Source organism: Acomys minous, assembly GCF_964271855.1.
Source record: "Acomys minous genome assembly, chromosome: 2".
Lineage (NCBI taxonomy): Eukaryota > Metazoa > Chordata > Mammalia > Rodentia > Muridae > Acomys > Acomys minous.
The window spans coordinates 65,051,903-65,068,062 of NC_140484.1; the positions used below are offsets into that span (position 1 = coordinate 65,051,903).

General features: G+C 47.2%; 1 protein-coding gene across 5 annotated transcripts in view; it reads right to left on the minus strand.

Annotated features, from left to right (window-relative positions):
* FANK1 (fibronectin type III and ankyrin repeat domains 1) overlaps nt 1–16,160 on the minus strand; it is a 106,149-nt gene that overhangs the window by 8,588 nt on the left and 81,401 nt on the right. For all 5 annotated transcript variants that reach the window (XM_084751286.1, XM_084751287.1, XM_084751289.1 and 2 more), the window contains 4 exons: nt 12,284–12,408; nt 6,902–6,983; nt 5,831–5,905; nt 5,130–5,195 (listed from right to left, as the gene is read on the minus strand). In XM_084751286.1, coding sequence (XP_084607412.1) covers nt 5,130–5,195; nt 5,831–5,905; nt 6,902–6,983; nt 12,284–12,408 — 348 coding nt within the window. The remainder of the gene's footprint in view (nt 1–5,129; nt 5,196–5,830; nt 5,906–6,901; nt 6,984–12,283; nt 12,409–16,160) is intronic.

Consider the following 16,160-nt stretch of genomic DNA (forward strand, 5'->3'; position numbering starts at 1 on the left):
AAAAGATCTTCACCAACCCTACATCTGACAAAGGTCTAATATCCAAATTATATAAAGAACTCAAGAAATTAAACGCCACCAAACAAAATAACCCAATTGAGAAATGGGGCTCAGAACTAAACAGAATTCTCAAGAGAGGAATATCGAATGGCTGAGAAACACTTAAAGAAATGCTCGACCTCCTTAATCATCAGGGAAATGCAAATCAAAACAACCCTGAGATTCCATCTTACACCCATCAGAATGGCTAAGATCAAAAATGCAAGTGACACCACATGCTGGCGAGGATGTGGGGAGAGAGGAACACTCCTTCATTGCTGGTGGGAATGCAAACTAGTACAGCCACTTTGGAAATCTATCTGGTGCTATCTCAGAAAAACGGGAATAGGGCTTCCTCAAGACCCAGCTATTCCACTCCTTGGAATATACCCAGAAAACGCTCCAGCACACAACACAAACATTTGCTCAACCATGTTCATATTATTCATAATAGCCAGAACCTGGAAATAGCCTAAGTGTCCCTCAGTAGAAGAATAGATAAAGAAACTGTGGAACATTTACACTATGGAATACTACTCAGCTATTAAAAACAAGGAATTTCCGAAATTTGTGGACAATTGGATTGAACTAAAAATGATCATAATGAGTGAGCTAACCCAGAAGCAGAAAGAGTCAAATGGTATATACTCACTTATATCTGGACACTAGCCCAAGGGGCATGTCCCATGAAAGTCTTCACTTACCAGGAAAGTGGCACAGAGGCAAGGACATCCTACTGGGACTCTAGGTGAGAGAAGCATGGGAGAATGTGGAAATAGAAGGATCCAGAGGGTCCTAGAAACCTACAAGAAGAACATTATGACGGGCAGATCTGGGCCCAGGGGTCCTGCTCAAACTATGGCACCAGCCAAGGACAATATGCGCAGTAAACTTCAAACCCCTACCCAGATCTAGCCAATGGACAGACATTCTCCACAGTTGGGTGGAGAGTGGGATCTGACTTTCACACGTACTCTGGTGCCCCATATTTGACCACAACCCCTAGATAGGGAGGTCTGGTTGCACTCAGAAGAAGGATAGCAGGCTACGAAGAGGAGACTTGATACGTTATGAGCATACACAGGGGGAGAAGGTCCCCCTCAGTCACAGTCATAAGGGAGGGGAGTAAGGGGGAAATGAGAGGGAGGGAAGAATGGGAGGATACAAGGGATGGGATAACAATTGAGATGTAATATGAATAAATTAATAAACTATATTTTAAAAAAAGAAGAAGGGGTCTCTCACTGAACCTGGAGCTAGTATCGCAGTCAATAATCCCCAGTCCTCTTCCTGCCACTACATGCCCCCACCACAGTGCAGGGATTAGAAGGTGCCCACACCCATGCTGACATTTTACGTGGGTGCTAGGAGTTAAGTGCTTTACTCACTGGGTCATCTGTCTAGCCATAAAGTACCTTCCTACATGATGCATTGTCTTAGCTAGGATTTCTATTGCTGTGATGAAATACCATTGCCGAAAGGCAAGTAGGGGAGGGAAGGGTTTATTTGGCTTACACCTCTGCATTGAGGGAAGCCAGGACAGGAACTCAAACAGGGCAGGAACCTGGAGGCAGGGGCTGATGCAGAGGCCATGGAGGGTGCTGCTCACTGCTTACTACTCATGGCTTGTTCTGCCTGCTCTCTTATTGAACCCAGGACCACTAGCTCAGTGATAGCACAATGGACTGGAATCTCTCATATCAATCACTAATTTAAAAACTGTCCTACAGGCTTGTCTGCAGCCCAATCTTACGAAGGCATTTTCTTTTTCTTTTCTTTTCTTTTCTTTTTTGTTTTTGTTTTGTTTTTGTTTTTCAAGACAGGGTTTCTCTGTGTACCCTTGGCTGTCCTGGAATCACTTTGTAGACCAGGCTGGCCTCAAACTCACAGAGGTCTACCTGCCTCTGCATGTGCCACCACGGCACGGCTTTGAAACTGTGGGTTCCGTTCTCCGTGAGGCTGGGCTGAGAATCTGGTCACAGAGTTTTCTTCAGCCTTCTGGAGGCTAACTGAGGAAGGCTCTGTCCTGAGAACTGGTCATGAAGAAGGCCTTCTGGACAGGGAGGGAGCTTTTAGGCCGGACCCCCCAGCTTGAGGGAGTGCAGGGCAGCCGCGCTCAGCTCATCCTGGGTTGAGACTATGGGAATCCATGTCCTTTCCAGCAGGAGAAGGGAGCCTCTGACTTGTGAAAAGCCAGGTAACAGACCACACTTGATTAAAATAAAACAGTCAAGAGTCAAAGAGCTAGATTTTAATTCACTAAGCTTAATGATAAAAGACAGACAAGGACAGAAAACTACGGAGGGAGAAACGGGGAGTGTGCTCACCAAACCCCCCAACCTCTGGGTTGTTAAACCAAGGGTGCCTGAATGGCAGGAGACACTCCCAGGACACCTCCCTGGGGCTTGTCTCCAGGGCACTTTTGATATGTTTTTCTTCAAAGAGCCAGCTTTTCACTCCTTTTGGCTTAGAGTTTGCTTTGGAAATGTCCCTGGCAAGGAACTAGCCTTTTAACCCATTTGGGCCTGGTGGGTTGTTTTGCCAGCGGCGGGTAGCTCACCTATGTCCAAGCACTGAGGCTCACCAGGAGGGAGCATCTCCTCCGCCTGCAGACAAGGGCCCACAGTTTGTTTGTTTTGTTTTGTTTTTCAAGACAGGGGTTCTCTGTGTAGCCTTAGCTATCCTGAACTCACTTTGTAGACCAGGCTGACCTTGAACTCACAGAGATCCACCTGCCTCTGCATGTGCCACCACTGCCCGGCTTTGGAGGCATTTTCTTAATTGAGGTCCCCTCCTCTCAGATGACTTTAGCTTGTGTCAAGTTGACATAAAGCTACCCAGCACTTGTACATTCATTGTACATAGTGTTGGGTTTCATACTGACAACTTCTCTCAAGTAGATCTTGGATCTGGACCACACACTCCAATGCAAACCCTCCACCTTCCTCACGGTCTCCTTCAAGCTGGTCTCCTTTCTGCCCTGCCTTGTCCCACTTCTGCCTCCATGCCATTTATACATAAATGACTAACTGTGTCTGTGTAAACCCTGGAGCCCACAAATAGGAAAAACATGCAGCACTTGTCAGAACCTGGCTTATTTCACTTAATCTGATGGTGCCCAGCTGCATCCGTCCCCCACAAGGTGTCACTCCATTGTGCTTTATGGCTAAGTACAACTCCATGGTGAATGTGCACATATCTCCACGTGTGCTTTTGCTGACAAACACCAACGCTGATTCTGACTAACAAAGCGCCAAGTTGAACCAAGTTCTCCCTTCACCTTGAATCTACTAAGGAAGGATGTTATGTTGGAAACCTTCTAATAGGAATGTCTTGCCTTCCTAAATACTTTTCTGACTGGGAGAAAAGGTGGTTATAGATAAAAGGGCCTACAAACATGCAAAGAACCTGCTGCTAATTTTCCCCAGGAGTGGGGATTGAACCCAGGAATTTGCACATCTAGGCAAACACTGAGCTGCACCCCATACATTAGCAACAATGTTGATTTTTCTCCGCTGCTTTCCAGGCTGTCATTGCTGTAGAAAGCCCATGCTTAGTGCTGAGACATGCCAATCTGAAGCTCACAGTCAGACAGCCAAGCAAGAGCCTCCATGGAGTGAATGCTTGAACACATTTTCTCAGTTTTTACATGGATATTCTTCATTTCAGGTTTTCCACTACTTGGGATGCTTCTGGTGGCTTTGAGTTACTTTAAAATGCATCCATTATGACATAATTATCAAATCTATTATGGAACACAAAGCACCATTTTCTTTTCATTTTCAAATACCTTCCATAGACATTATTATTTCCCCTCCCAATGTCCATTTTTATTTCTCTTTCTTTGATGTTCAAGACAATGGTTTATCATGAAGATTTTTCTTAAGAACTGACCCTTACATGTTTGCAACATGAAAATTCCTATTAATCAGTTTCTGGCTTTCTTTTGCTTCTTGCCTGTTTTTGCTTTCCTTACATTTTTTCCTTTGTAAGCTGAAATTATTCTTTTCAAATACTTGATCCAATCGATGGCTTAGTTCCAGATTGGTTAAGAGTTATTCAGAAAACAAGTTTAAAATTGGTGTCTAAATGTTATCTGTCACCGCACGGGAATGGAGTAGAGGGCTTTCTGGCTTTACAAAGCCACATGTGGGGTTATAGAGCTGACTTGGTGGATAAAGTGCTTGCTGTGCAAGCACAAAGGAAGGCCTGAGTTTGGATGCCTGCCACTCGTGTTCAAAGCCAGGTATGACTACATGCACCTAGAACCCATGGCTGGTGGTGGGGGTAAAGACAGCAGGCTCCTGGGAAGTTACAGACCAGCCAGCCAGGCCAGATGAATCAGCAACCTAGCAGCCAATGAGAGACCTTGTCTCAAAAAGGAAGATAGATGACTCCTGATTATGACACCTTAAGTTAGCTGAGGCTTCCACATGCCTTTACATCCACATCCATACATAGGAGCACATACAAAATATGGCAAATGATCAGAGTCTATGCATGCTGTGTCCAAGCCTTTGGTCTGTGTACACCATGTACCTTGTGAGCATCCTAAGGAAAGTTACTGTGTATGTCTCCCTGTTTGACCCACACACTAAACATGGTGCCTGGCATGTAGTCATCACCAAGTAACTGCTGGTGCTGCTGAGATAGTCCCATCTAGTGGCTACAACAGCTGGCACTGGGGTCTTTCAAAATGTCCCTACAACAGCTGGCACTGGGGTCTTTCAAAATGTGGAAACCACAGCAACGTGCTGCAGTGCTGCCTCTGATACTTTGGCTGCTGCTTACAAACTCCTGGCTTCATGGGCAGCAGAAGACGGCTGGAATGTGATGGGGCCCATGGCCTAGAGCTGGCAGTGCTGTTTTAATAGCTATGGGTTACTGAGCTAGAGAAGGCTGGATCACTTGTACCGATGAACAAAATCATGAGCAAGGCAGCCTCTGTCACCCCATCTTCCCAGTGGGGCTCACTCGCCTCTTAGGACTTTCACAGTAGAGAAACTGTATAAGGCAAAACCCCCTCTGGGTACAGTCTGGCACCACAGCAGCAACCACGCCATCCCTCAGTGCCACCTCCCACGTCCTACCTGTCTTTGCCACTTCCATTCTTCAGATTTACATCTGTGCCATTGGACACTAGGATCTTCACAAGCCTGAAGGCAGCAAAGTTCAAAGCAGTGAGATAAATGGCTTTGGTGATATGGAGCCCATGGAAACCCAGTGAAATCACCTGGCATTCAGGGCATCTTTACCACCCTTTCCTCTCTGCCCATTCTGAAGACAGACCCTGTTAAACTGGAAGACACTGCTCCCCACCAAAACCAGGGGCCCGGTCTTCCCTGAGTCACTCATCATACCAGCCCTGCCCACACAGCACAGATAGTTCATGTCATTTTTGTGGCCATCTTTAATATAGAATAAAACAGAAACATTTAGTGAAAACACATTTCTACTGTCTGTAAAAATGGCATCGTTGCAATTAAAATACAAATATGATTGTAAAGTAAGATGCTAGTACTTATAGCCAGCCCTGTGGTAACCTCAAGGGCATGTCTGTTCCCAAAGTGCCCAAATTCCAACCGTGACTGTTTCCAAGACGTATTCAACATATGATGTCACAGTAAATGCAAACTTACCTGCAAACTGCCTAACCCAGCAGAAGCACCTGGGTGGAAGCCATTACGTGGGATCGTGTGAGAATGAGAAAAGAAGCTGCCATTCTGTGCTGGCTACAGCTGTAGGAGGAAGGGGTAGCCCTGCTCCTCACTCAGGGCTAGAAGAGCCGTACCTGGTGTAGCCTTTCTGAGCAGCAACCATGAGGGCAGTAAAGCCAAACTTGTTGGGCACATCAACCTTTACATGGCTTCAGGGAAACAGAGGAAAGACTGTCACTCACGGCACAGATGCATCAAGTTAACCATGCTTTGCAGGGCCCACGGCGGGGGTGGGGGGTGGGGGAGGTGAAATGGTTCATTTTACCAAAGTGTCAGTTTCTCTTGGGTCACTCAGTTTTTCTTGTCTTACGATGTCCCAGTCATTTTTAAAGGTTCAAGTTTTCATTAAAAACAAAGAAACAAACAAAAACATTGTCCTTTCACTTCAAATAGAAGCTCCCTTCAACTCAAAACCACTGAGCCTTTTCATCAAACAGTTTGCAACCAACAAAGCCTTTGGCATGAGGCACAAGCTGGTAACAGCACCAATGCTCAACTTCGCCAGAGGAGCAGGTATGGCGGGAACCTGGACTTTACCCTTTACTCTCCACTTTTCTTCTGGCTGTGTACTGATGTTGCCCAGGAAAGAGCATGCATTTTGTATTGTCAGCCAAGGAGCGTGGCCTTCTGTGGAATCTTCTCCTCAACTTACCAAACCCCAGGTCAGAAACCACTGCCTTCTGAGGTGCACGGAACCGTGCTGTGGAAGAACCTGAGCTACACCGCTATCGGGGAGACAGCTACAAGAGTCACACCTACAGCAGCCGTGTCCCCCTTTTTCTCCAGTGCCCCACCAACCTTCTAGTCTCCAAGGCAGCTGGCTTGCTGAGTCCCAGGGACACCTGGTATCAGTGCAGCTGTTTCAGACTGACCTGCACTAAATGCTGGGCTAGATGACCAAAGCATAAGAATTGCATGATGTTGTCATTAAACAGTCACAAACCGTATCGTTTCCAGGGGTCTCTATGAGTCTTTACTAACTACACGTCAAGACCTCATACTAGTCACCTGAGGGAACTGTGGGAGATGCTTTGGAAAGTGCTGGAGAACTTCTTTAGGAAAACAAAACAAAGCTGTGCCATGCGTGTCTGTGCACCTGACGGGCCCTGGGAGAAAGAACGGAAGCGCTGGCTGCGCTCTCTCACCCTCCTTCCAATATCCGAAGCAGGAGATCTTCATCGTTGACATTGACAGCACGGTGAAAGTGCTCGCTACTTATGGGCTCCCCTAAAGAAAGCAGACGGAGAGCAGTCATCCGAAGCACAGGGTGGGAGGTCCCACCTCACTCTCCCTCCCGAGGCCTTGATGGACGGACAAGAAGGCATAGGACTGTCCCTGACAGGCGACTTACATTTCCTACCAGCTTCTTTTGCCAGAAAAGACCTGGCTTTCACACACTAAGAGAAACCTTGAGACTGACCCAAAGAACTGGGACATACTGCTTCGTGAGTGTCACCATCGGACTCATCCTTCCCGATGTCTCCTGTGACCGAGGAGGCCCTGGAAATTATGGCAACATAACTGCTTTCTTTTACCAGAGTAGCTAAGTTATTTCAACAAGGAGAGTTGCTTTAGCTCCCTGAATTTGGGGAGCGGATGAGCTGCAGACCCACATGGAGGTGGGAGCGTGTGAGAAGACGCGTGAAGGGAGATGCCGGTCTTCCAAGTGGGGAATGGTGGGGACCATGAGCCTAAGAATACAAAAAGACCAGTGCAAAGTTGAGAGTGCCAGCAGCTGCAGTGACAGGGACATGGGTGGAACTCCTGAGGGAGCGGGGGTGGGGGTGGGGCAAATCAACAGGCTCAACTTCAATGGCTGGCCCTGGGGAAAAAAACTCTCTTCCAAGCAGTAAAAAGGCCATGCCATGCTTTTCAAATCAGCGTGGCTGAGCATAAAAATACATAAGCAATGCAGCAGCAAATGCCCAGCATACCTGCTGCTGACTAGTATGGCATTCCCTAGTGTCCCCACATTCTACCACGTCCAGTGCCCCTCCCACACTTGCAATGCCCACCTGACCTCTGTCTGCAGCTCCTGACCTACATAATATCATTAGATGGTCAGTCAACAGAATCCATGGAGTTTGCAAGGCACAGGGGTCAACGAGAAAGGGAATAAATGGGCATTGAGGTATGTGACCAATTTGTGGTATGTTTCTATTCTTTTGGGTCTTGTTGTTGTTGTTTAGGATTGGGTTTGGGTTTTTGTTTCGTTTTGTTTGAGACAGGGTTTCTCTGTATAGGCTTGGCTGTCCTGGACTCGCTTTGTAGACAAGGCTGGCTTCAAACTCACAGCGATCTGCCTGCCTCTGCCTCCCTGAGTGCTGGAATTACAGGCATGCACCACTGCACCCAGCCTTACTATGTTTTAAGTACAAAATCTAAAATAAATAAATAAATAGATACCAGCAACGTACAAAAGAAAACAATGTATTAAAAATTCCATTGCAGTGGCATAAAAATTCATGTATTAGAAACCCACCCATAATGATGCATCAAATGTTCATGGAAAAATCCAGACTATATTACCCCCCCAAAATTAAAAAGGAATACCTTGAATTGAAAAATAAAATAAATGTAATTCTCCCTGCCCTCCCGAACAAGTGTCAAGGAAAAGTGGATGCCTAAAAGCTTCAGTGAGTGGGGACTTGTGATACTCAGAGTAAGATCTGGAAACACCTGCAGCAAACCCCTCCCCATCTCTGTACTGGCTACCTGCCCTCCACCCCACTGCCCTGCCCTCCGCCCCACTGCCCTGCCCTCCACCCCACTGCCCTGCCCTCCGCCCCACTGCCCTGCCCTCCGCCCCACTGCCCTGCCCTCCACCTTACTGCTCTCTCCACCTCACTGTACAGTGAGGCCTCCTGATGAAGGTTCCTCCCAGCACATCCTAACCAGAAAATACTGTAGTACAAAAATATTGGGGGGAAAAACAAGCTCATTTCATGCTTATAAGCGTGATGGCTATGTGCAACAAAGATGTCTAGGTGTTATGACGCAGCTAAAATAAATGTACTATCTATTCCTGCCCTGCTAGAGATCCTTGGCATGTCACAGGGACTCTGGGAACAAAGGGACCTCATCGTAGAGATAGAGGAAAGCAGCGTCCTTGTTCATACTTACTGAGTCCTAGAAAAACAACAACAACAACAACAAATACTAGAGTCCTTCTCAGCATTAGCTCAGTACTTCTCAGATTCCAAGATGCTATCCCAGGAGGACAAAGAGCAGAGAATACCACCAGAACCATGTGGACCAGTGCAGGAAACCTGTTAAGGTGGGCTGGCAGCGTGCCTCGGAGGGCAAAGGCGCTTGCTACACAAGCCTGCGAATCTGAACGTCATCCCAAGTCCTAAGTAAAGGTGGACAAAAAAGTTGTCTTCTCACCTCCACATGTATGCTATCACACACACACACACACACACACACACACACACACACACACACACAAAGAAAACCATTTTAAAAATAAAACCTGTGAACTAGAAGTTCACAAATACAGGACAGAATGAAAGGTCCTCGTCTTGGAAGAGAGGAAATTCCAGGGTGAGCAACATGCTCCACGCCTCCAAGCAAGAGCTCGTCAGGGCTCTGCAGGCCTATTCAGGAGAATGGCCTCAGTATGTGCAACTGAATATAAAACAGGCTGGCCTTGGCCTTGGTGGGACTGACCGTACTGTGATTACTCTGAGTGTTGGCACTGCAGGCATCCTGTGGAGGATGCTCTGGGGTGCCCATCTGGGCTGGATGCAGTGCACTCTCATTGGGCACCCCTAAGAGGGGATGGGTAGGATGGACTTTGAGACGCCATCTCACTCTAGTTGGGGGTCACTAGCTGCAGATGTGCCCACAAGTATAATATGGTGGTAGCACCTTTCTTGGTAGATTTTAGGTCTTTATTAAAAGCGGTGAATAAATCATGAACTCATTGGAGAAGATATTTGCCAATTAACAAGTAGCAGCTGTTTTTCTTTCTTTTTAAGGGTCTGACTGATTAAAATTGCATGCTTCATTTAAACAGGAGCCTGGTGTACTTTACCTGGGAAGAAGAAAAAAAAAGGCTGAGCATCCTTTATTCAAACAAAATGCAGGCTTTTGTGATTCATTAAAACACTCTCCAACTGAATGCAAATTATCAGCCCACAGAAGCATTTTTGCTTGCTCTGTATAAGACAAACATTCTTAATTCTCTTCTTAGCATCTCTGCCTCCTTAAGAGCATCTACACTGAACATTCGGATAGAATAAGGGAACAGCAGTCAATCAGCAGAGGCCTGTCCTCAACAAAGACGAACCCAGTCTGTCCACTAAGCATGGCCCCACAAGACTCGCACAGGAACTGTCGAGTGCGCGCGCGCGCGCACACGCACACGCACACACGCACACACACACACACACACACACACACACACACACACACACACGGTCACTGCCAGCATGCCCCTCTCCCTTAAGAGGTCTTATCTACAGAAACCATAGAACAATGATGACAAATTCCCTGGCCAGATATCTACAGCGGCCTCTCTGGAGTCAGGCAGGCAAGAAACAGCACACACAGCGACAGGCATGCTCCTTGTCAGCTGCTCTGCAGGGTCCACCTGGTCTCTACCCTCTTAAAGGGATCTATGTGAATACTGGCTAAAAAGTGAGAAGCCCCTCACCAGCTTGAATGTGTTATTTGGAAGATAGTCATTCACTTGGAGCCCATCATAGCTTTGTACACCTCTGCAGCTAGGATCAGGCAGACACATCCAGTTACTGAGAAATAGACCTGTCCCCAAGTGAGCCAAAAACAAAGCCAACAAACAAACAAACAAAACCAGTGTGCTGCTTTTCCTGCTCTGCCATGGAATCTTAATTAATCATCCACCCACACAGGCCCATGTATGAGGGATGGCGGAGCTGCCACCCCTCCATCCAGGAGCCTACAGTGTAGGCGGGAGTAAAAGGGCAGACAAATGTGTAAAACAGGATGGAAGAAGTGCTGAGCCTGCCTCAAAATGGGAGGAACTCAAGTGTGTGCAGGGGAAGGAGAACCCAGCACAATCAACCCAGAGCCGACTCTGTCCAAGGAGCGTGAGCAGTCAGAACAGAGGACTGGGTAATCCAGTGAGAGCAGAGAGGGGAGTGGTGACTGTGAGAGGTCAGAGCTACAGGAGGAAGTGCAGAGGCTGCTGCTGGAGAGCATCCTGCCCAGTGTCCCGGGAGAGATTCTTCAAAGGCAGGCTCTATGCCTATATTTCCCCTGCCTACTGCGCCCTGCCTTGCCCTGCTATATTCCAAGTGCTTGTGCTTTAAAAAAAAAAAAAAAAAACCTTTCTCCCTCTATCCCTCTCTCCCTTCCCTCCCTCCCTCCCTTCTCTGTGACTCCAGAACAGAATATCTTCCCTGCAAAAGCAAAGCTTTCAGCATCACCAGATTAAGGGGCAGATCCTCTTGCCTGACCTGCATAACTGACTGCTGTACGTCTTCTACAAAATTACCCTGTTTCATGGCTGGCTAAGCATCACTTAGGACCACAGATGAATTTCCTTTTACCCTCTGAGCTTTAGCTAACTCTGCTCTCAGTCTGTTCATCCAGAGCCAGGCCTCTCTTGCCATCCTTTCAACCTAAGGTATGGCATGGTAGCTCAAAATCTGAATCATCTTCAGTCATATGAAAGACACATGGCAGGCCACAGAACACGAGGTGGTCAGAGGCAGTGTGGCTAGCCTCCCTGGCCATCTTTGCAGAGCACCCTGTGACCAGAAAGGCATTGATCATGGTTTCTTTTTTCAGTCTCAGTATCAGGGAACCAGCAGTCTGTGACCAGACAGGACACACACATGCATGAAGCCATGTACAATAGCCACATGTGGAGGAGACAATGCTCAATCCATTCCTACTGGACCACTTCCTAAGAGAGGAAATGTTCACCCTGGACCAAATGCCCATGGGCAGGACAATCTTGACACCAAGCCAGCTCTCCCAATTTGGGAAAGCATACCTGGCCTTCCTTATGGTATGCTGTAAAGAGGTCCAGGCAGTAAACAACATGGTCACAGAGCTTAAAAATGAAATCCTTTCTGCTTCCAGTGAGGCCTAGTAGAAAGCAGTCAATTTTGAGGTAGGGTGTCTCTGTGTAACAGAGCCCTGGCTGTCCCAGACTCTCTTTGTAGACCAGGCTGGCGTCGAACTCACAGAGATCTGCCTGCCTCTGCTTCCCAAGTGTTGGGATTGAAGGCGTGCGCCACCACGCCCAGCCCAAAAGCATCCTTTTTAAAAAGATTTATTTATTTATTATTAGTATTAATATAATTAATAACATGCTCTGCCTGCATGTACACTTGCAGGCCAGAAGAGGGCATCAGATGACATTATCAATGGTTGTGAGCCACCACGTTGTTGCTGGGAATCAAACTCACGACCTCTCAAAGAGCAGCTGGTGCTCTTAACCATTGAGCCACCTCGCCAGCCCCAAATAAATTGCTTGTGGTTTTCAAGCACAAATGCTCTATAAAGTGGGCATGTAGCCTGAGTGTACTCACTGGTTGTAGCCACCGAGACGACTGGGCTGTACTCGCATTCTCCTGAGGGGCTGGTGACCTTCAGTCGAAATCTGTACAGTGTCCTTGGTTCTAGCCCTTCAACCACATGCTTTGTTGCATAACCCCTGGACAAAGGGAGACAAACATGAATCCTCTGACCTCCTTGGCCATGTCCTGGTTTTATGTCATTTCCTGAGACTAATACTTAACAACACTTAAAGCCTGTGTGTCTCGTGTACTGTTTGAGGGCGGCATGTTTTCTATATATTTACACCCTTCTGCTGACAATGCAGGTGAGATTTTGGTTTGGGGGAGGGCTCTACAAAGAAAAACTTTTCACATACTAGAGTTTTTGCCTTGCTCACATGCCAGGTCACCAAAGCAGCCTTTTCCAACAGCAGGTAAGAACAGGTGGAAGCAACGTTTGAATGCTTCCACTGAATCAATCAGTACAGACTTGATCCTGCTTTATTGAATTCCTTGAGAAAAATGAACATGTCACCCGATGATGCCCCCTGTACCTTTGTAGCATGTACCCCTCTTTGTCCTACAGGGCCTATCGGGGTATTGTGTAACAATTTCCTTCCGTATTGAAACATTCCATTCAGAAAGGCTCATGAGAAAAAAAAGAAAGAAAGGCTCATGAGTCTCTAGAAGGAAACAACTCACAAGTCTTAACAAATTCCTGAGACTAATGAGATTCAGAAGGCCAGGAGAGGGATTCTCCCAGCAGCCTAGATACCACAAAGACGGAATGCTCTCTTGCTACCTGGGCTGCCTAAGGAGAGAGACTCTCTGACCTGTAGATCTGCCTCAGAGTTTTTCAGAGCTTCAGGATTGTGGCTTTCATCAGTCAGTTCCTTTGATCCAAGCTGCCTTTGAGTCCTCCATGCCATTGTAACTAACTTCTTCCCCATCCTCCCAGGATCAAAAACAAAAACAAATCCAAACTCCCATGGGTTCACCAAGCGGGACTTTGGTAAAACTGTTCCCACAGTTTGTCATTGGTTTGCCTTTGTTTATGTGCCCCACAAAAATGTTTCACATAACACAGTGCTTGGCACACAGCTAACATGCACATGTGTTCTTCACAGAAATAATCATGCGAGCCCATAGAATTCATATTCAAATGACAATGTTTCACATTTGAAAGATTATTGCACATTTGAAAGACTATTGCATGCATATGCGTTCCAAATAGAGTCTTCAAGTGGGTAGAGAGGGCTGACGAATTGATAGCTACTACATCTACTGCAAGTGAAATACTGTAGGGAACAGGCCTTAAGAAGTAAAACCAACAACGGTTTGCTGCTCAGAAGCAAATCAGTCTAGATAGGAAGCCAGGCAACACCGTACAAACCAACTCTAACATCTTGCATCATGGGTAAATTCACCTAGGAACACTGGTGGTCAGCAGGAATTACAATTTTTCTATAGTAGAAATCTGACTAGAGGCTTGCAGTGCTGATCCCAAGGCTCCAGGGGAAAGATGTCTGAGTTCAGCCATCTGGAGCTTAGAAACTGAGAACCAGGACGCAGTGCAGTGGCTAGCCTGCTGCCCTGCCCTTGCCCCTGCAGGGAATCCTGGAGCCACACGGTGCAGGAAGATGCTGGGAGGGAGGCTGAGGGGATCACTCTAAGACATCAAGCCTTCAAAGGGACAGTCTTACATGGAGCTCATGACGTGGCTCAAGTCTCGGTTCCATTTTACCACCTTTGTTGGGCTTTGTGTAGATCCCAAGTACCCCTCTTTCCATTCCGTCTCTAAGGTTTTTCTTTCCCTGTGCTTCAAAGACGTAACCTTTGGCGAGGGTGCACGCTATTTCTAATTCTTCTTCTCTCCACTTTACTCCAGTTCTTGTTTTCTTCCCTTCAGTATACTCCCCCACAGTTCCATGCACGGAAGCTTACCAGTGTTGTCTGTCATTTCTCTCTCCTCCTCAGGAGAGCTTCTGCAGAGGCCAAAACCATACATTACGATTTACTAACTAGTTAAGGATGTTTGTGCTCAACCTAAATATTTACATACAAGTTCTGTTCCATGCAATGCAAACATATCCCATGCCCATTTCTTGCAAGGTGTTGGGCCAGACACACCCAGAGGAGCTCAAGACTGAGATGAATCATCCACATCCTGTAGACCCTATCTCCTGGAGTCACCATCATGGCTGACAGAAGCACCCGGAAGACATGGCTTCAGAGGATAGATGGACTCACCTGTGACTCACAAGGTCTCACTTTCTCATCCCCAGAGACCTCTAGAAAAACCAGACTCTTCTCTAAGGTGTGACATTAAAGAGGTGGCTACAGAACAGAGCCAGCCGTGGCCCTGGGTGGAGCAGGAGCCTCCATCCCCTCCCTGCCCAGAGCCTAAAGCCTCCTGATTTCCTCCTGAGCTTTTTCCCCTGCATGAGGAATGAGAGGTGGAAGAAGAGAGGAGGGGTTGCATGGTGTCCTGCAAGGAAGGTCTCTCTGACTTCCATGACAGGGAAGATATGTCAGAATGAAACGAAAGGTCCAAAGGATGCCAGCCCCAGGACAAAGCGCCCATGTGGCTCAAGCAGAGTGAGCCTAGGATGTGTCAGACCCAGGACACAAGGAAAGAGGCCCAGCGAGACCCACATACATCCCCAACTTCAAGTTCACCAAGACCTTTTCTCCTCGGCGTTCATCTAAAACTGAGATTCCAGGAGAAATTAGTAACCTACACTGCACCAAACTCTGACAGAGCCAAGAAAGTAATCTGTGCATTACACCTCTCTGGTATCCGGCCCTGTTCTCTGCTCTTTGTTGGCAAATTCAACCCTGTTATGGTGTCTTTTACTGGCGAATCCTCAAAAGAAGATGCACATTCAGCAAGGCCAGCCCATCCATCAGTGCAGAAACACAGGCCGGGGTCTCACCCTGTGCCCTGGGATGGGAGGGAAGGTGGCAGAAGGAGAGCTGGGCAATGCTGCGGCTGGGTGCTGAGAAGCCTAAGAAGTCTGCGCCAATGCCACTGGGAGCTGGCCACCATAATGCCTGCTGTAGAGAGGCCGCATAGTAACCCAGCGCTACTGGACAGTGGCAGGCAGTGATGGAGAGGAAAAAGTCTAGGCTGCATCCTCCATGCTGGGTTCCAGCCAGCAGAAGCACTGTGGCACCTGCCAAAGTCCATGGAACAGAAGCCAGTGCCATCACAGGCAGGCAGGAAGACAGACAGACAGACAGCCACACACACACACACACACACACACACACACACACACACACACACACACACACACACACACAAACACACACGGTTATACAGCAACATAAAATAATAAAGAAATGGTTCTGATGGCATAAAAAAAAAAATTAAAAAAAAAAAAAAGAACAGGCACGTGTGAGAATATCTAGTCACCACACTGTGAAATCTCTAACTCAAGCAGAACAAATGTCCTAAAATACTACGTGGGGAAATTATAATCAAGAAAATAAAAACGGATCAGACGGGAACAGGTTATTCTTACAAGTAGGTGGACTACATTGCTAAGTGAGCATCCTCCATATGGTTTGGTTAGGGTTGGTCCCCTAAGGTTTGGGTGGGGAGGAGGCTGTGGGGGTGTTGGGCACACACCCACACACATGCAATGCAAGTCTACACATACACAGTCTCCCTTGCTTGTCTGCATTCACTCACACCGCATAGGTGATAGAGGTCTAGCGCACCGGCACTTTTTAAGGTATTCTGGTTTTGAGGTGAAGCCTTGCACTTCTGTCTAGGTTGGTCCCATTCTCCTCAGGCCAAGTAACCCCACTGTGTCATCCTGCCAAGGACCTGAAACCACAGGCATGTGCCTGGCTGTACTAGGAAATGGTTTAAATCCACCATTAACAGCATCTTGTATTCAAC